This window comes from Morone saxatilis, unplaced genomic scaffold (assembly GCF_004916995.1).
Source record: "Morone saxatilis isolate NCDOM2014 unplaced genomic scaffold, NCSU_SB_2.0 Contig21, whole genome shotgun sequence".
Classification (NCBI taxonomy): domain Eukaryota; kingdom Metazoa; phylum Chordata; class Actinopteri; family Moronidae; genus Morone; species Morone saxatilis.
Genome location: NW_023339774.1, coordinates 4,261,879 through 4,283,211, shown reverse-complemented (window position 1 = coordinate 4,283,211; position 21,333 = coordinate 4,261,879). Strand labels below are relative to the sequence as shown.

The following is a 21,333-nucleotide window of genomic DNA, read 5'->3' as shown; positions in this document are numbered from 1 at the left end:
ATTGGAAGGGTGCGTTTAGTGATTATGGAGTGAGGCATGTCATGTGTGTATAGCAGCGCAGCTCGAGTTGACTGCCTGATTTAGCTTGCAGGCTTCGCTCCATTGGTGGAGCCAGCAACCATTTAGCTTATCTTAGCATAAAGATTGGAAGTAGGGGGAAACAGCTAGCCTGGCTCTGTCTGAAAGTTCAACATTTTCATAACCAATTGTTCAATTGTTCAAAAATCTATTTATCAAGCAAAAATGTCATTCTGTGGTTCCAGCATCTCCAGTGTAAGCTAATCTTCTTTCTTCTATATTATAAGAAATTGAATATGTCACCATGCATTTTTTACTATTTTCTGACATTTTACAGACTAAAACTGAGTCTATATGAAAATAACTGTCAGTTGTTGTCGCTGTTAATGTATTTTAAACTCAAGTAAGTGCAGTAGTTTATAAAATACAGACAAAAGGGTCACAAATGTCCTACCTGACAACAATAGGGAATCCTTTAACATCCTGTATCCACACCTAAAAACATATTTGTTTCTTGGCTCATGACCAAACTTTCCACCAAATAACACTGAAATCTGTTGTCAGGTTTTTCACTGTTAACAAACAAACAACAAAATCAGGACAGAAAACATAACCCCAGCAATAGTTATAGGTTATAACAGTAATAATTTCATGCATGACTTTTACACCAAAAGTAAGTGTAAGAGAATTTGTCGGGTGTGAACTTTGTACTTGTACTTGTACTAAACAAACTGATCTGAAGCTTAGTGATTAATGCAATAATACATGAAAGATACAAGTTGCAGAATAAGAAATCACTGAATGAAAAGTTTCACAATAAGCCAACTGATGGGCTTTTCCTGTTGCAGTACTACAAGAGTAAACTGTCTGAGCATGGACAGCCTTGTCAAACTGCTATTCCTGGCAGTGTTTGTACCAAGCTCTGCCCACTGAGCTCTAGGACGTGAAGTGAAATCACCTTACTTAGTCTCCAGTGAGCCTATAGTGTGTGACAAGCTTACCATTGACATCTTTTTGTCTATGCTTAATGTTATTGCGATAAAAAATGTACGATGCCTTCAGTGAACTTGTTCCTGGCCTGCACTCTGTGTTCCTGACTCCAACAGCCTCTTAAAATGGATGAGCTGGAAAACGATGGGAAACTCAGCCATGGACTTCATCAGTCACACTTGTAGAGAAAGACTTATGTGTAAAACACAGATAGCTGCAACTGATGTGATATGGCTGGATGTCAAAGTCGGACCCAGATTCCAGTAACTGGCCGGCTGAGAAGCCTGTGAGGGTTATTCGTTAACATCCTGCAGGGCTTAACTCCGTGACCCTGAGGATGAAAAAGAACATGTTTTATCTGGACTGAAGGTGTTTCTGAATTTAGTCCCAAAATAAACTTTGGCTGCTGAGAAGCTCTTGGAAGTCTAAAAGATAAAGCAAAAACTATTTTTTTTTTCTTGTTTGTAAAAGTTTTCAGCTCCTTTTTTGTTTTGTTTTTGCTTTTCCAGGACATTTTGGAGAATGAGAGCATCAATCTGGACTGGATGTTCCGCTACTCACTGATCAATGACATAGTGAAGGTACGTGACGGTCAGACTGAAACAAAAAGCCAAGGCAGGATTGGAACGCCGATTTATATCTTTTTGTATAAATGTTGTCAAAAAGGTCACTCTTCAGTGTTAAATTAGATGCTTTGTGTGTCTTAGAGACACAGAAAAATGTCTCAGTTGCCATGGTTTCACATGGAGAGTTTGTGGAAGAGTGAGTGAGGCAGAGAAAGAAAGCAAGAGGGACCAACATGTACAGAAATGTATTTCTGGCACAGTACAGTGGCTGAAACTACAGTAAATATTGCTGTTATATAGTGTAAAGTAGGACAGAAACATAATCATAAACTGCTAAAATTTCCTTCCAGCTTAATCAAAACTAATCATGGACTTATTTTAGAAGATTATTTTTAATCCACCCTAACAAAGAGGCTTTTTGTCAGAGCGGCCTCTTGGATGGATTCAATATTGAGCTGCACGCATGACGAAGTGCTCCGGCTAAATTTCCTCCACACAGATAGCAGCGTTCTGCAGAGAAGAGGCGCCGGTGAAGCTTTGAGGGATGTTTGACTCACCGTTTCCACAAAATATTGAACATGAGTACATTCAGTACCCCCGTCCCTTTCCCAAAGGAATTAACAGTAATTTCACAAAAATTCCCCCACGACTGTGCTGTCCTTGAAACACGGCCTCTTTTCAAACCCGTCAGCATACATCCACTTGTCAAAGCGTATTATTTCCATATGTCTGGATTTGTGTGTTTTCATGTATGATTTTCTGTGGAGGAAAAAAAGAGGGAGAGAGGGAGAGAACACCCCTTAATGCTTGACTTAACGCTCCTCTCCACCAGGGAATGAACTATCTCCACAACAGCTACATTGGCTGCCATGGAAATCTGAAGTCATCTAATTGCGTGGTGGACAGTCGATTTGTTTTGAAAATCACGGATTATGGCTTGGCCAGCTTCCGCTCGTCCTGCGAAAACGATGACTCGCACGCACTCTATGCAAGTAAGTCGAGTTCATTTGTCCTGGTCGCAGCACTGAATCTTTTCATTCACAAAAGCATCAGCTCCTGTTGTACTTCAGGCATTTTATGTGTGTTTTCGACTGTTCCTGGTTTTCCAGAGAAACTCTGGACGGCTCCTGAGCTGCTCATATACGACCGCCATCCTCCTCAAGGGACTCAGAAGGGTGATGTGTACAGTTTTGGCATCATACTACAGGAAATAGCCTTGAGGAATGGACCTTTCTATGTGGAAGGCATGGACCTCAGCCCCAAAGGTAAACACAACTGTCTTTTATAGGCCTCAGCTGACCACCGGTACCCTTTAAAACAGCAGGCGTGCAGCAAACTAACATGTGAGACATGAACACAAAAAAAAAGTCAATCAAATATGTATGATGATGAATCAGTACAGTAAGTTTTGTGTTACTTTTTCACAAACAACACAACATTGCGTTCACATTGTGTAACATTCTGAAGCTTCTTTATAAGAACCAAGTGAAATATTTATGAAGAGTGGGTTTCATTCAACAAGGACAGAAAAGGCGGAAGTCCACATAATAGGAACTTCCTTCTTTGGCTTTTCACTGACATTTCAAAGTGGACCTTTGCAAGGTCAGACTGCAATATCATGGCCCTGCAGCTATGTACACAAACAAAGAACACATGTTGGCCAGATGTCAAAGGCAGGTGGAGTCACAGAAACCAACACATCTCTTATCTGGGTAAAGGACAATATGATCGCTCCTAAGTAAAAAACAACAAATTAGAGTAGAAATGTAAAAAAAAGTTTAAAAATATATACATATAAAATGTACTAAGGGACCCATTTAAGCAATCTATAGCATGTGGTCTAAATTGCATGACGTCAGTTCATTTAGTGTCCAACTCCACTTCTAGGAAGTCTTTGCTAGTTAAACGCCATACAATCTGGGAGCAAAGTAAGGTGGAAGGTGCAAAGGGGTTGTATTTAGTCTCTTAATAAATTACAGGTGTGTTTTGGGAGTAACATGAATTAAACCATCAGAGTATTATCTCCCATTCCCCTTAACAGCCATGTGTGCTTGCAGCTGGCACATTGCTACTTAAATGATGTATTCTGCAAGTTGGAGAAATGAACAGTTTTCAGCTAAGGAAACGATCTCTGTTACTCCCACTGCACTAATACCTGCAACTAAACTCAGGTTGGTCACAGAAGTGCAGAAATGCATCACAGCAGTGACTTTGACAGCTACAGGTAGTGCATAGGGACAGCTGGCATTAGTCTCCACATCATCTGACAGGAAAATTACTTGTCTTCTTCTATATTTGCTACTTACACAACGTGGGTACCGGGCAGAAAAACATCTACTGTGTTGGTCAGAAACTAACAATGATACTTGCACTGGGTGTAAGATAAGGCCTGTAGAAATCTGTAGATATTTTATTTACAAATGCTGTATATTGCTGTAGATTGCAAAAGCACTAAAGATTCAAAGAATAAAGAAATCAAAGAGAAAAGAGAAACAAAGCTGAAATTTCTGTGCTAGATTGGTAGGTTGAACCTAAAAAACAGACGGACAGACAGAAGCTTATGACAGCTTAGTGCCAATATGACTCTATGCTTATGAAAATGATATCTTTGGACAACAGCCTTCCTGAAAAATATTTTGCTCTCCAGTAGCTTTCATTCACTGGAAAACACATTACTGTTATCTTCTTAACTAAGACATTAAAAAATCTGAGCTTAATCACTATTGACACTTTGGCTCTTCAGCTTCCTGCACTCACGCATAGACGGAACTGTCGTGGTTTGACCAGTTTCTCCACTTCTACTTTTACTTCCACCACCACTTAGTGACAACAGGAAAAACCTAAACTTCTAAAGCAATTTGAGATCAGGAGTTAAATTTTTACACATCCAAAGTGGATGTGTAAAACCCTCCCAGGGCACATCCTCCATGCGATGACTTTATTCATAGTCACGCTCAATGCTGATTGTACAAGTGCCTGATACTTATCCATTAACAGGCTGAGAGCAGTGAAAACCAGCACCTGTTCTCTATTGTCTGAGTGTGTTAGAGCAGAGCTGTAATTGTAATTTTGAGGTTTAAAATAGAGTCTTGTAATTAATTTTATTATGATAAATGTATGATGATGATACCAATAACATTATAATAATAAGAGAGGATGTGGGGGAATCATTTTGGGAAGGATGTCTCTTGCAAACTTTTAAATTGATATGATTAATGGATCTAAGAGGAGAAATTTGCAACAATATTTGATCAGCTGTGCTGAATATATCACCAGAAATAGCTTGTTAACGGAAATACAGAACTATCAAAAGTTATATTCCAATATTCCTGAAAATTGTAATCTAGGTTTGGAAGTTCACCGTCACTGGGTGCACGTAAAAACCAGACATCATAATGAATCTCCTACAGAGAACTTAATAACACTGCAAGGGCATGATGAGACCAGTACAGAGTTATTAGTAATACAAGCTCAGTAAATGTTTTTCAGCTGCAGAAGTTGTGTAAATGTGGAAAATCAGCATTCATACTCTGGACAGTTAGCCTACCCGTTGTACACACGTTTCACAGAGCCGTAGCTGCGCGGAGCATCAACTCCCACTGAACAGAAGGAAATGTGAAATGAGTTGATTATGACAGCCTGCTCCACACACACACACACACACACACACACATTACATTTCCCCCGTGTGAATGCACTCTCTGTCCTCTCCGCCGCAGAGATCGTACAGAAGGTGAGGAACGGTCAGAAGCCGTACTTTCGGCCGACCACAGACAACAAATGCCACTCGGAGGAGCTGACCATCCTGATGGAGGGCTGCTGGGCCGAGGACCCCGCAGAGAGGCCCGACTTCGGCCACATCAAGATCTACGTGGCCAAACTCAACAAGTGAGACTTTTTCCTTTTGTCCTGTCTGATAGTGCTGTTCATTGAGAGTGGGTCCACACAAAATACAAAGCTATCTGGCTAGATGGCACTAGAAGTTCTTTTTTGTGATGTGGGTAAACTGACCATTTAAATGACAGAATTAAATTGTGCCAAAACACAAGGAGCTGGAAGCACTCTTGATTAATTTAACACTTCCATCCTTTTTTTCAAGGCAGACATAATTTGACAAATTGAAATCGACACAGGCCGTTCTTTCCCAGACTATCAGTATCTTCCCTGCCAAGCTCAACATGTGAACGGCGCGTTGAGAACCCTGATGTCCCTCTGACTGCCGTGCAAAGTAATACGTTTAAGAGATTCAAAAAGGCAAACAGGAAAAAGAATCATGTTCTGGAAATCAGCAAAACAATTTTAGATAAAAGGCTCTTTATAATTCCTGACAGGCAGCTTGAGACAGGAAGTGCTCTTTGCTGCCTTTCCATCTCTGAGTGTGTGTGTGTTTGTATAAGAAAGGGGAGTGTGTGAGTCCATGTTTCTGGTATTGTTTTCAATGATCCCATGAATCATTCATATGCATATTTTGGTTCTGATTTTTATGTTGACGCAGGAAGGGAGGAATGCATGTTTTCCCTCGAGTAGGGCAGCGCTGTCAGAAGGAGTTAGTGTATGAAGCATCCCTGCTGATACAAAGTGACACTAGACACACACACACACACACACACACGGAAATACAAAATTTAAAGCACATTTTTAGATTTGAACTAGAGGCTGGAAGTAGGTTTTTGGGTTAGGGTTAGTGTACAATACTAGCATATTCTGTATGTACAGATATAATTCATGAAATAAAAATAATATGAATACTTAATATGAAAAGTGGTAGAAACAGTGCAGAAAAAACAGAAGAAATACCTCTATAGAGAAATTCAGAATATTCTGAATTTTACTTCGGTAAAAACACCAAAGTACTGGGAGTAATGTATCAAATATACAATAATTAATTCTCAAAGACAAAGTTAATGTATTAAACTGTATATTTAAGGGTAGAATTAGTGTTGAGGAGGGTAAGCACAGTGCCTGAGTGAATGCAGGTTCTAGCTGCCAGAGGTTGTAATATTCTGCCTGCCAGCTGCAGTCGACCTTCTGTCTGTTAGTTGTGACATGGAGATCAAAACACAGGTCATGGTTCATTACACTGAATGGCAACTTGGAGCTTTCTGCTTCTAACATGGTAATACCGTGTGGTCTCTAGCTTAGCTTAAAGACCCCCTCTCTAGATGTGTAATTTCCACATTAAAATCCTCAAAAAGACATCCACGCCTTCTACCTCATTAAAATTAATAAAAAACATAAAATTACAGAAACCTCCAAATATGCAATCTTGTTCATTTCTTAAATTTTCCTGTTGGACACAAGATGTCTCCTACTTCACTGTAAATCTACTTCTCAGTGTATGTGCACTGGTGGCTTCAAGTTTCTACATCACACTGTACATGTAGCATTTGGACCACTGCCTCTGGCGAAGGATGTCTGATTACCACTGGGCAGATGTGTCACACAAGATCAGCCTATGTTGCTTTAATTTTATACCTCACAGTTATTGTGTTTGCGTTCTTCAATTCACTTAGTGATATCGAGTGATGACGGGAAGGTTTACCTCGTCTCATTGCTGAATAGGACACTATTGTCATGCAATCAATAGCCAATATAATCACGCTGACAACCTTTCATTCACTGTATTGGAGAAGTGGCAATCATGGTAAACAGGAGGTTTGCAGCGGAAATGGCTGTGTTAGATGTGTGTGATTGAAAAGGAGACAATTTCCAACCCTTCCTTCACCTCAACAATTTCCACTGGCATCGGAAACTTGAACGGGAAACCCAAGCAGCCCAAACCGCCCAATAACAGTTCCTGTTGTCTTCACATGATAGCTCTATAGCCACGGATGTGTTACATTGATAAGATTGTACACATCCGCTACGGAGGTTATTTGTATAGGTTTGGTAGCTACTGTATGCTGTAGCCTGTTAGCTCCTGAGTGTAAATCCAGCTGTAGCCATGGTCACTGGTGGTCAAAGTATCAAAATACAGCTAATGCACCAGTGATGCTTCCAGTCTGTCTTTCATACCTTCTGGAGCTCATTATTCAATATAATTATTATTCATTATTGTAAAGGAGAACTTAAAGGGCCCTTCACAATCAGCAGAGATAATACATTCTGGTTAGGCAGCTTAGTGTGCTTGAAACAAGTAATCCATCACACTGAAGATTCTATCGCCTTTACATTTTTCGTTAAAGTACATCACCATCATCCTTTTGTTAGCATGAATCGTCCTTGTCGGCGAGTGCAAGGCAGCTATGATGTCAGAGATTTGATAGTTGGATACCAAAGATGTTTGCGTTCATGGGCTACATTGTTGTGAAATCCATTTCTTTGGGCAATCCTGTAGTATTTAGTGACTGCTGAGCTTTGAGCCTCGAGGACAAACAATATTTACGAGAAGGAAACTTTGAACTGTTGTTTTTTACTTGAAAAGGTTGCTGTTTTTAAATTTTACTTGTGGAGGCCAGACCATCTTTTTCCTCACCAACAGGGAAGAGTTTAGAATTTTAGAATGGGGTATACAGATGGAGCAGGTCCTCTTCCATGGAGGCTTCCATGTTGAACCATCATGTTTCTACAGGAGCCCAGAACGCACAAACTAAACTAGTAGGGCTTTTCATGTTTTTTTCGCAATTTCGGCGCCATAGTTTCTCCTAAATGCTAAGACGGTGAGCGGTATTCATTTGGTGGCAGTCTGCAACTTCACTGCAAGATGCCACTAAACCAGTGCCTCTAGGAAGTTCAGATGTGGAACAATTAATGCAAATTCAACCAATCCCTGTGAAGTCTGTGCGACCTTTGTCTGGCACTGGCACTTTTCTGCAAATTTGACCGATCATTGTATGTTCACCAATCCTAGCAGTCCCCAAGCACAACGTTGAGCCATATGTCACCGGAACAAGTTGCTGTTGTTTATAATTAATTATACGTGAAAAATGAAACTATTTTTGCAATTTCCATTATTTGTCCCTTAATTTCATTGCCAAAAAAAGCCCTAAAACATCACAACGTGCATCACAATTTTTCAGAAAAGCTTCTGTGAAATCATTTTAGGCCATAACAATCACAAAAAAAGCTTGAGAAATCCTGGTGAGACTGACTAAATCCTACACAATAAAATCAGCATGACAGCTGTACAACACTACAAATGCAAACTAAACACAGGTGCTTTGGGGAGTCTATAAACAGATCTGTGTGCTTGGTGTGTTTTTCCTCTCAGCCTGACCTCTCCTCTGTGAGCTTTGATGAGCCCAGTGATGTATAGCTTTCCATTTGCAGTGGCTTGGAGTCGAGAGCTCGACATGATTGACATTCTCAGAAGCACTCAAGGATGCTCTTGACAGCAGCATGCAAAGCTCCTCCTCGTGTACATGAAGCCCCTCACCACAGAGGCCTGTGCGTTAATGCACTGTTTGCCGGTTATTTTCATTAGGTAAATGTATGTTGTTGACATGACGTGATGGATGGGCTGTTATTTTTGGTGTGTGTGTGTGTGCATGAGCTTGAGCCTGAAGGGCGCGGTAACAAGAGGGGTGTTCAGGACTACACGCTTCGCTTTAACACACGGGGAGCTGACACTTTGCTCGCCATGAATAGCTGACCTCTCCCCACACACATCATCTCTCACTGTTTGCCATCACTGCTTATACTGCAAAAAGGATTTATTTCACTTTCTGTTCAGCATTAAAATGTTCCTTTTTACATGTTCTAAAACAAGTATTTTATTCATAACTGTGTTTTTTTAAACAACTGGCACATCAGTCCACAGATTTGAGGAGAATGTAACTTCCTACAGCATGTTTAGCTGCTTTGTAAACAAGAAAGCACTCAGAGAGCGCGTACCTTCGCCAAGACTGCACAGCCATCTACATTTGTTTTTGAAATAGTAGAGAATGTTTTTAATTTTTAATCAGCGTCTGGATCCAGATCTGCATCAAAATACACAGTGATAGACAAACATGCTGATTGGCTGATGACAGTCATGATTTGTTGAAACTACGTAAATCCTGCCTGGCTTTCTACTCTCAGACTCATGAGGTTATTTAAATTGATCTAAATGTATCAAGTTGCAGCAGTTCACCTCCACGTGAAATGCCATAATGTTTTGCAGGATCACGATTTCATATGTGCGTTGTTTACATTTGGTAGCTATTGCACAATGTGTCAGTCATTTTCTGTTTGAAGTTTCCTGGAAATAACTTATCCAGAGACAGTTATTGAAGTTAAAGCAGTTTTTGAGATCCAGAGAGATTTCCTTCTCCATTAACTTCTCCATTTACACCCAAGTAAATGATCATGTATTATTGGAAAAGTTTTATTTTATGCTTGTCTGTAGACTGATTTCACATTTTTAATGCTGTGCACTGATAACAATATTCTCTAGTTTATGCTAGCAATTACTCGGAATTATTTAACTGGAAGTTTACCGCTTGAAAACTGTCTCAATTTTCCCTAAATTTAGTACCATATTATATTAACCTTTGCACTTCCTTTCTAGGAATTTATAGGAAATAAAGTGTTACTACTGTAGCAAGCTCATTCATATATGTTATGTACAAAATCGTATGAATACTGGTGGAGATTGGTTGGAGGATTTAGAAAAAGGTTCAGCAGGTAGTTAGTGCAGCAGATGCTACTCAGTAATATTTTTCTGTATTTTAATTGGGCAGCAGTAAGGTCCAACTCTATCGCCATGGCTACTGACTACATAGCTTAATAGAGTGGATTGTAGCTTAAAGGAGAGGGAATGGTTAGTAATGTGATTAATATAGTAAGGTTAGCTAATCTACACTGTTTATAATGCTTCACTGCTGCTGAAGAGGTGCATGATTCGGAGGATTCGTCACCAAAATTAGCTCGTCAATGGTTTTCCTCAGTTTTGTTTCTGTGGTTGTCATGGTTAGTTCAAGCTTTGTCAGCTCAGTGACAAACAACCTTGCAAAATACGAGAGCAGCAACCCCCGACCCCCTTTTATCCCTACTACTGACCTCGGTTTCATAGCTGGGGACTGCTCGCAGACTGAAAGCACCTTTACAACTAGAAAGTTCAAATAAAAAGAGCTTTATAAATGGACAGATGGTGGTGCTAGTGACACCAAAAGTTGTTCCTTGGTCCATGGCTTTCGATCAACAGACATACAAATGACTGATCTGATCTTTCGGACAGATTTCAGAAGAATGAGGCTTTAGCTCAGGATGAAGGGTTGAATCACTCGCTGAAATGAATATTTTCTGGCTCCTCATCAACATCACGCTCACCATAGAGACTGCTCTCAGTTTCCACCGTTACTATTAGTTTGGATGAATGGTGGGAATATGTGGATGTGATTCTTGGTGCAGTAAACAGTGCATGGCCTGTGTGATTGCGTTCAGTGCGTTGATACTCATCACTGCCTTTCATGTCTTTTCGAACTTAAACAACATGTGGGTGTGTGTAGGATCTGTGACCCACAAGAAACATGGCAGGATGCCAGGCATTGATGCTTTTAGCCACCACGGTGGTGTGGATGACTCACCGTCTTGCTCCATCAAAGTAAATGCGTGTAAATGCGTGTGTGTGTGTTCGTGTGCGTAAGCATATGAATGTAGAAATCTCCTGAGAAACACGCATTATACAACACATGTATTATATAATTATACAATACATGTGAAATTCTACGATCACATCAGTAGAGAGGTAAATAAAGAACTTTCAGAGTGTCTGTTTTTCCTGTGTTCGTATATAAGAGATACTGTAGTGATACTTGTAGTAGCATGCATTTCTGGTGTTTTTCCTGTTTTACCACTGCACAGAAAGTGTGTTTTTTTGTTTGTTTTTTGACAATGGTTGCCTCTGTAAGGACTTTTAATAATTAGATTTTTACTTCAGTCACGTACACTGCCATTTAACCTCCGAAGTCACTGCAGTAATTATTACATAAAACTATTAAAGCTGAGCCTGTATTTATTAAACTGAAAAGCTGCCTACCTGTGAAAGAGGAACTACACTAATTTAACACATAAAGTATATTTACTTGTTGTGGCTAGTACTACTCAGCCTATAGAGAAAATAATCCTGAAGATGTTGTCACTGTTATCTCAGCTTGGGTTTAGAAGACTAAAAATATTTTACCAGAAAGCTGCATTAAAAACTGGGCATTTACCGGGCAGGGAAGGTGTAACAAAAAGATGCTGAGTTTTTGGAGCTTGGCCCACAATAGGAACTGAAAATCAGGATATCGCAGCCTCTGCTGTCTCAGGTTTCGGCATCATCAAGCAGCTGAAGTCAGCCACATGCTCTCTGGACTCTAACATTCCCATTAACCTGTCATTCCTTGTTTTTCACACAATGCATTGAATGTTAATAACACCTCCTTGGCTTGACTGAAACTTTCCCTGCCTCTCTTAAGTGTGCTGATTCCATCCGTAGTTTTACATTTGTTTAGACAAGGGGTTCCACAAGGACCAATCCCTGGACTTGGCCATTTCTGACATTTAAAGTAAAAACAGTAGTTTTCACCTTCCTAAGTGACAAGTAAGTTGTATTTTTCTCTCCATACACACATTTTTAATCCAGATGGAGCAGTTAGCATGTACATGATAAACACATAAGTGTGAATAACAATGACTTAAAGGCAAATTTACATATCAAAGTCTGTACACAGGTGTTGGAGATTACTACAGTATATGTGATTTTTTTTCTTAAAGCCTTTTGTGGCTCTAGGGGAGCTGTGTGAAGTCTGATAAATTGCCTCAAGTTATGTCACTTGAGTCAGCATTCAGGTTTGGATATGAAAGACATTTGGGGTTGTGGAGTTAGAAAGAAGTGAGTTCACCAGACCTCTGTAGCCCGCTTGAGGCTAGCAACACACAAAAATCTCTGACTGTCAGCAGTTGAGTTGCATTGTGGGTAATGTAGGCACCAGGTTTGGACAAGAAGGACGTATGCGTGTAATTAAAAAAAAAGTTATGCCAGATTATCTAAACCACTTCATTTGAAGATTGAATTGAAAGTGAGCGGACCAAAAATGTTTCTTTTTTGTGTTTCCTGCCCAGTCAGACTTCCTTTTACTGATCAATAAAAGGAATGCCAATCAATTTCCTGCACAGTTATTATTTCAGATAGGAATGATGCACAAAACCACAAAATAAGACCCAGTTTGTATAAAACCAGAATGATAATGGCAACTGCCAATACAGACCTGAGCTCTTCACTGACCAGGGGTTTGGGTGGATATTACCTAATTCTTCTCTCGTTTGTGTTTTCTATAGGGAGGGGAGCACCAGTATTCTTAATAACCTGCTGTCCAGGATGGAGCAATACGCCAATAACCTTGAGAACCTGGTGGAGGAGCGAACACAAGCCTACCTTGAGGAGAAGAGGAAAGCCGAAAACCTCCTCTATCAAATTTTACCGCAGTAAGAAAAATTACAGTCACATTCACACTTTTGTCCTTCCCAAGCAATAGCTCAAACTCAAATTAACCAAGTAAATCGGGCGAGTGTTACCAGCGTGGCTCAATGACACTTTGTCAATTGTGTTACATCTCTGTATCAATTAAAGACTCGAAAACCCTCCCAACACCACGCTTTGTTAACAGATACACATTTCCCCATTGTGCGATCTTACTGTAGATGAAAGGGTACGAAGAGAGCTGACAGGCAAACTGCTCATTAACGCCTGACAGACAGACAGACATGATAGTGAGTTTAGGCGTTCAGCCAAATCCCATCTTTCTTAGCCATTTATTCTCTTTTCCTAATAAAGAATCTTCCTTCCTTCCAAGCCAACCAGACATATGATAAGGGCCTGAGAGAAAGGGCAGATATAATTTCTCACCAGTGTTTTTGCCTTTTGTATTATTTGTTTAGAGAAGAGAAAATGAACATGAGCAGAATTAGCAAAGATAAACCTTTGAACCTGCCTGTTCTGTAGATCCTGGAAAGAGAAATCTTTAGATTTCTTGTTAAACCTGACAACAAAACAACCTCTTAGAGGCTGCGGTTCATTGTCTGACCTTAATTTTTAATGCCGTTAGTCATTAAAGTATCCTCCTCTGAGCCTCTCTTGCTTCTAGGTTTTTTTGAACTTATCTTATTCTTTAGCGGCATTGAACATTTTAACCTCATGTCGCTCTCGCTCTCTGCATCCAGTTCAGTAGCAGAGCAGCTAAAACGAGGGGAGACGGTGCAGGCAGAAGCGTTCGACAGCGTCACCATTTACTTCAGCGACATCGTGGGCTTCACGTCCATGTCTGCAGAGAGTACACCGCTACAGGTAAATCAATATGTCTCTGCAATCCTCCAGTGAAAGATTCACACACTGCAACTCGCTGTTTGTCTCTCTGTAACTTTGTGTTCTGTGATTCCCATTGTCCGACTTCCTCAACATCTACCAAGCTAATCTAAAAGCTTTTAAAAAATCACTGCTCGTGATCAGAGCTGCAGTGAATCCTCTTCCTCTATTCATGCATGAAAGTGCTCAGGTCACCTACAGTACTGTGTGTCTCATAGTTCCCACACGCGGGCTGCAACTCAAAATAGTACAGTTGTTAGATGGAAGAGTGTGTTGACGCAGAGTTGAGTCACATTCTGCCACCACATATCTCCCTCTCACTTGAATACCAAATGGAGGTTTCTGTGGACCTAATACATTATGATGATGTCACATCCAGACAGAGGGACTGAAGTGTTGATGGACAATCTGACACCTTCAGAAGGAGCGGGATCACCACAAGAATGCACACTTGCTCTCCTGACCTTCATCTCTTTTCTTAAGTTGTGTGAAATAATTGTTCTTCTTGACAAGCGGTAAAGGGGTCTTCAACTGATACAATGTGAATGCCCCTGCGTTTATATGCAGTATGCAGTATATAATTCAATTCAATTGTTATAGCGCCAATTCATAACAGAAGTTATCTCAGGACACTTTTCAAATAGAGCAGGTCTAGACCGAACTCCTTATAACTTATACAGTCTGCTAGAATTGGTTATACTGCTACAGCAGAATGTTATGCCTGTTTAACACTTTCATTGGTAGATAATCTTGTATTGTGGTTTTATGATGTATAAAATCACTATCTACGCTGCCTTCTCTTTGACTTCAAATGTGACATCTTTGTAGAAAAATATCACAATGTTGATTAAATATTAACCCAAAAAACATACAGAGGAGGTGAAAGCCAACAATAGTGTCTACAGCTGTTCTTGTCAGGCCACATACAGGCCCAAACACCTCCAACCCCCCCCCCCCCCCCCNNCCCCCCCCCCCCAGTGGAAAATGTACACCCCTCGGTCCTACTGTCAGCCAGTCAGTCAATCAAATACTTCACCTGACCTGTAATTGTAGTGGCCCTCCTTGAGCACTCTAACCCCCATGTTGAAAATGGAGTGCATCACTCAGATACATCACTCCCCTTCATAACGTACTGTTGGTGAACCTATGAAGGATGTCACCTGCATTCAGAGCCAGTCAGTGTAGGATTTACGGTATAATGCAGGGGTTAGATGCTTTATTCATCCTGGAAGAGCCTCCACTAAAATGTAGGTGTGTATGATGATGTTTAATATGAGACAATGCAGAAGCATAAAGTGTTTTTTTACTGATGCACCACAGAACACATAGATTTAATTTATATTCTTTGAAAACTCAAATCTGTTATTTTCAAGTTTGTTCATATACTGGGTGTTCCTGAAGATTTCAAAATGTTTCTTATATTTCTTAATTTATTACAACAGAAAATATTGGGCTGTTGGTGGCCAGGCAGCCTTTTAGGAATTGTGGATTGTGCCTTTAACAGTTCATCAAAATTAAAATGTTCTCATTCACTTAAAACTGCCCACTCCAGAAGTACAGCACAAAATGTCCTGACCAGATGAAGAGCCAGCTGGATTTTATTTCAGGTTCAGCTGCAGTTCATAAAAATGAACATTTAAAGATAACGACTGAATAATAAATTGGTTTTTGAATAAACAGCCAACCTCTGACATTACTGCCACATTACAACTATTACGCCCCATAATTTGGTCAATTCAATACAGATTGTGTTTGTAATATTCCATCTGTGGATTTTGATTTATGATCCTGTAAATGTGTTTGTCAGTGAGCCTCAGCGGGCAACTGTCCAACGACAAACAAACAGAGATAATATGAGAGACTGTGAGGTTTTAGCCTCTGAATCTGTCAGACTTCTAACGAAAGAAAACAGCTTAAAATGTCGGATTTAAAGTCTGCGTTTGTACATTTTTCTTTAAAGATTCAGCACTCTCAACTGACATACAGACTGTAGGCTAAACAGTTTCAGTAAGTAATTTCAATAAAACTGTCTCTCTCTACAGGTCGTCACATTGCTCAATGATCTGTACACCTGTTTTGATGCCATCATCGATAACTTTGATGTATACAAGGTAAGTCAGCATGATCAGTGTGAAGAATTTATTTCTTACTTTATGTTAAAATATGCAACTCAAAGGTTTGACTACATGCTTTTTATAATGTGATGGCTCGAGTAGGAAACAAACGTCCCAATACTGTATACAATATCTTGGAATACAGCAGAACAACTATATGAATTCGTCCCTCAGGTGGAGACCATCGGTGACGCCTACATGGTGGTGTCGGGGCTTCCGGTGCGGAACGGAAAACTGCACGCCAGAGAGATTGCTGGGATGTCTCTGGCGTTGTTAGAGCAGGTCAAGACGTTCAAGATCCGACACAGACCCAACGACCAGCTGAGACTCAGGATAGGTATACACACAGGTGAGTCTGAACTCTCAGCCAGTCCATCTGCACTGAGGTGACCTGGAACCACAAGGTCTCAGATTCAGTCTCTCATAATGGCTTGTGTCCAATCTGCTGAAAAAGCAACCGATGAGTCAGCACAATCAATTAGTTTCTTGCACAATGTGTTTCAATAGTAGTTTGATAAAGTATGTTTGTTTATCCAGCTGAGGTCATTATCAGTTAAAAGAAAAGCTGCAGCGTCTAAAGCTGATAACTAAATGTTTTTCTCATGGCAACTGAGTTCTTACTTGTATAGTGAGTCTGCTTACAACAACAACAACAACAACAACAATGTACAGCTGCATCCATCTCATCCCCATTTTTGAGGCTGTTTTTCTCACTATATATTTAGAAGAAGATATACTTTATTAATACACACACACACACACACACACACACACACTTGAACCGGCGACCCTCTGGTTCCCAAGCCAAGTCCCTCCACACTGAGCTACTGCCGCCCTTCCTCGTTCTTATTTTTTGCTTTGATCAACAATCGACTGGCTTCTGGTGCAAAAACAGCCAGTAATGAGCACAACACCAGACCTTTTTGAATTATCGAACAAATCCCAAGAAAAAATCCCAGTGATTCAGAGGTTTTGAACCAGGCTACTTGAATATTATTATGAGAACATTCAGTTCCAGCTTCCATTAAAAGAAAGCACAGTTAACTGTCCAAGTATGTGTTATGTGGACAAACTGATCAAAGAGCATGACGCCTCTCTTTCCCCCCTAAAAGGGTTATAGGTGATCTACAATTGATTACAAAAATATTGCAAAAAAATAGACAAATAGTTTCAGGATTAGAACTCATGGGATCATAAATAGACGGTACGTCACGGATGTACTGTACATGAATGTGATTGTGACAGTGGCATGACAAAATCTGTCTATGAGCACACTGTTAACTAGTTACTGTGCTTGAGTAAATACGCTATATATATATATATATATAGTATTTTTTTTGTATGAAAGATGATGAAGTAAACGTTGCCATGAACTTTGAATTTAAAAATACAAGAAAGTAGGTTGCCTGTATTGGCTCTAGGTACATCTAATAAACTGAGTGCACATCAAGTGTCGGGCACTTATGATTTATAACTTCCCACCTCTGGATACCAATGCACTGACTGGACGTAAACACTCTGGATGTTTTATCTTGAACCGTCTGCAGCATTTAGTCTGATGTACTTTACAAGAGGCTTCTGACACAGTATTTAGTCTGTATCAGCTCATGGTGGCACTGTTTGTATTCTTATTCACACTCTTGACATGCAACAGAAATGGACCAGCGTGCGTAGGTTGGTACTTAGCATTGTCAGAGTCATTTAAAGCATTCGGAGCACAATTTTAATTCACTCACACTCTGTCGTCCTATTTAAAAACATTTTCTCTGCGGTGGTTGTGTGATAATGACAGGATGCCAGATATTATTGTGTTTTCCGCCGTAAAATATGACTATATTTAGCTTGTGTGTCACAGGTCCAGTCTGTGCCGGCGTGGTCGGTTTGAAAATGCCCAGATACTGTTTGTTTGGAGATACCGTCAACACGGCATCTCGAATGGAGTCCAACGGAGAGGGTGAGTGTCACTGTCACTTGTTTTTGTTCTATTTTTTGACTCCTGTGCCTGCTGGATTTTATACCAGATGTCTCCAGACAGATGTGGATTATCAACAGGAAGGAACATGTTTTACACCAGTTTATGTGCTGGTGACCATGTCCTCATTCTTTGATTTTGTTGTTTTTCAAGGACTTTCAGCTTATTTTCTTAGATTGTTGTCACTCTCCTTTATATATTGTATATTTGTCATTTAGTTGCACCATATTGTAATTCTATTACTGTATCCTGGTGGAGGGATATCTTCTTCCTGAGGTTTTTTTTTCCTTATCTGAATTGAAGTACCAAATGACAATCTACATTAGGGATCATAGTAACTTCTACTGTACATTAGGCATTTTTCATTCAGGAACAGTGTACATGTTTTTAACCTAAAGCAGCTAAAGAGGTTATTCCATTTTAACTGTCTTCTCTACCATGTCTGTGGCTCTCAGGCCTAAACCCCATCCTACTGAAGAACACACAGTGTGTGTGTGTTTTAATAAAGCAACATGTCACCCAGTGCACAACAGTTTGACTCACTGATGTGTTTTTAATAGTTTTTGGACAACAGTGGAGCTCAATGGTACAAAGGGGTGTGTTTATCAGGCATAGGAAACACCGACAACACTTGTTAATAGAACAATTCAACACTGGTTTGGTCTGTTCATGGGTTTTATTATCCTCCAACTTTCATTGTTTGGTGTAATAGTGATACTGTTTTACTGAGAATGAGAGATTCTAACTGTATGATTACCTGGAAGTAGTGTGAGTGTAAGTATTTGTTGATTATGCTGTATTCTTCTAAAACTGACCTCAGGAAGAGTAGTTGTTGTCAAGGTAACAATTAATGGAATCCAAATAAACTGTACATATTAAGCACTTATTTAGTTGAACAGTTAATTCAGTCTTGTATAGCTTTCAGTAGACAGAACATACTGTAATCTCTATCTTAGTTGAAAAGTCATTTTCTGTACCTTTGCTGAAGTGTAAATGAGTATCTGCCAGTGTGGCTGGATGGAAACATTCCTCAGTCATATTTTAATATGACTTCAAAGCTTAATAGAAGACATATTGACCTGCCAAGGCCAATTCTTCCACACTGACGTTTCTGTCCTTAACTGGCAGTGACAGGAACTAGTGTTATGAAACTGTGGTTGAATATTTCGCGAGCGAATCATCAGATGTATTGATTAACTACTGAGTCGCTTCCTGTATTGTTCCTCCACTGGTAAATAATTGATAGCACTTACAGCTAAGGGCCCTTAGCCAGCGATAAACTGTGCAGCCTAAAGCTTCACAGAGGAATCACGTCTCACATCTCTGCACTGTGTGCATTAATTGGACAAAACAATACAGATTTTCATCACTGTTAGCATTTCAGCCGCTGGCGTCTGACGGGACTGAGTGCATCGGCTCGTCTCACTCCTCAGGTTCCTCCTCCGCTGTATGTCCGGAAGCCTGAGATGAAAGCAGCGTAGGGGTAATTCAAATATTGTTAGCTTGTCATTGGCAGAGTGAAAATGCTCAGTCTTGTCTGTTGTGCTCTTGGTGTGTTTTGCAGCCTTAAAGATCCACGTATCCTCGGCCACCAAAGAAGTGCTGGATGAGTTTGGCTACTTTGATCTCCAGTTACGAGGAGACGTAGAAATGAAGGTAAGAACCTTTCCTTTGCTTTTTGTTTTTTTTCAAAACTGAGTAAGTTGAAGCACCAGGAAAAGAGCCAGCAACAAAGACAGCCCCGCTTGTGTTTGTGACCGCTGAATAAAATGTACTCACACACTCAAAAACATCTGTATGGGCAACTCATTTGGCCTCACATTCAGACTTGAAAAAGAAAATTCTGCCAACAGGGTAAAAATAATGACACAGGTTTCTGGTGCAGTAAGTGTAGACGAGACAGAAAATTAATTTGTATTGGAGATGGATCAAATAAGTTAAGTGTAATAATTTGTTAGAATGAAGATATTTATTGTGTGATATTTCTACATTTAAAACTGGACACTGTACAAAGGGGCTGCCAGCTGCGTCTCAAATGTTTATGCCATTAATGTTCAAATCATTGAAGAATACTAGTGCTGCTTCATGGACTGTGCTGCAACTACAGATTATTTTCAGCATCGTAGTCTTTTTTTAGTATGCAAGTATGTTATTATCTATCTATTATCTTAGTAGTCAGTTGTTCACTCTATAAAATCAGGGCTTATGCCCTCAGTGTTTCTGGGAATGTGGGGATTTAAAAACCTTAAGAAGAGGAGTTTATATTATATACAGACATGAAACACAGTGGTTGTTTAAAGGAGAATTCTAAAAACCTCACTGAACAAGTAGATTCATAAATATAATGTCAGCTTTCTGTATCCAGTAACATTTCTTAGGGGGGCTGTGGGGTTGTGTTGGTAAAATCTGGACATAAAGTCCTTTATGATATCTGAGATCCCAAGGTGATGTCTTCAAATAGCATGTTTTGTCCGACCAAAAGTCAAAACCCAAAGATATTCAACTTACATCCTCACATTTGATAAACCAGAACCAGTAAATGTTGATTAAGACTGAGACAAATTTGGACCAAACAAGGCTGTAGTTGACAGCAGCGTTATGCTGTGAGCATTTTGAAGCGATGAGTGTGAAGATAGGGTTGATTTCCCTCCGATTGTGCACATTGCTGTGGAGAAAGTTGCAGATATACACTTGATATACAGTTGCAGTAACCATCAGGGTCACTCTTAAACGAAGGGCAGCCTAATAGAGGACATCACCCCCACCCCCCAACTTCATCTCCATTGATGAACCTATTGATTTCTGTGTTTTTCCAGGGCAAAGGCAAAATGAGAACGTATTGGCTTCTCGGGGAGAAGACTGATGTGTATGTTATCTGAGAGGCCTGCTGATAATGTGGCAGCAGCGGTGGAGACGACAGCAGAAGCTCCGGTGGCCGAGCCACTACTTTATTTGTTCTAGAATAAGTCCTTATTGGTGATTTCCGTGCAGAGGAAAGGAGAACGACACCATGTGACAAAAACAGAGGGAATTCCAGGTATATTTATTACCTGCATACTGTAACTTCAAAAAAACAGAAAAGGACAAAAAAAAATAGAAAAAATATTGTAAAAGTTGTTTTTGTATGAAGAACCTTTCTGTCCTGAGAGTGAGTACTTTTCACTGATAAATTCTTATTTTTTGTGCTTTCTATATTAAGATTTGTATAATGTGTTTGGAAGTCAATAATGTATTAATATTTCCTTGGAACATCTGTTGAAGTTTGGAGGCACAGCGTTACAATTGATGTCACTGCAGGGGTTCATCAACCGTGTTACACAGTACAAGATAATATGTATATATGTATATCCAAGATACTGTAAGATATTTTGTTCAATAAACTGAGTAAAACGCTCTTTTTCCATTTAT

General features: G+C 39.9%; 1 protein-coding gene across 1 annotated transcript in view; it reads left to right on the top strand.

Annotated features, from left to right (window-relative positions):
• The window catches only part of LOC118332987 (atrial natriuretic peptide receptor 2), a 54,058-nt gene extending 32,725 nt beyond the window's left edge, over positions 1 to 21,333 (top strand). Inside the window, exons 12-22 of the mRNA XM_035668458.1 lie at positions 1,511 to 1,589; positions 2,407 to 2,566; positions 2,684 to 2,839; positions 5,294 to 5,462; positions 12,816 to 12,962; positions 13,698 to 13,821; positions 15,882 to 15,950; positions 16,128 to 16,302; positions 17,809 to 17,907; positions 19,490 to 19,581; positions 20,742 to 21,333. Of these exons, the coding sequence (XP_035524351.1) occupies positions 1,511 to 1,589; positions 2,407 to 2,566; positions 2,684 to 2,839; positions 5,294 to 5,462; positions 12,816 to 12,962; positions 13,698 to 13,821; positions 15,882 to 15,950; positions 16,128 to 16,302; positions 17,809 to 17,907; positions 19,490 to 19,581; positions 20,742 to 20,804 (1,333 nt within the window). The 3' untranslated portion in view covers positions 20,805 to 21,333. The remainder of the gene's footprint in view (positions 1 to 1,510; positions 1,590 to 2,406; positions 2,567 to 2,683; positions 2,840 to 5,293; positions 5,463 to 12,815; positions 12,963 to 13,697; positions 13,822 to 15,881; positions 15,951 to 16,127; positions 16,303 to 17,808; positions 17,908 to 19,489; positions 19,582 to 20,741) is intronic.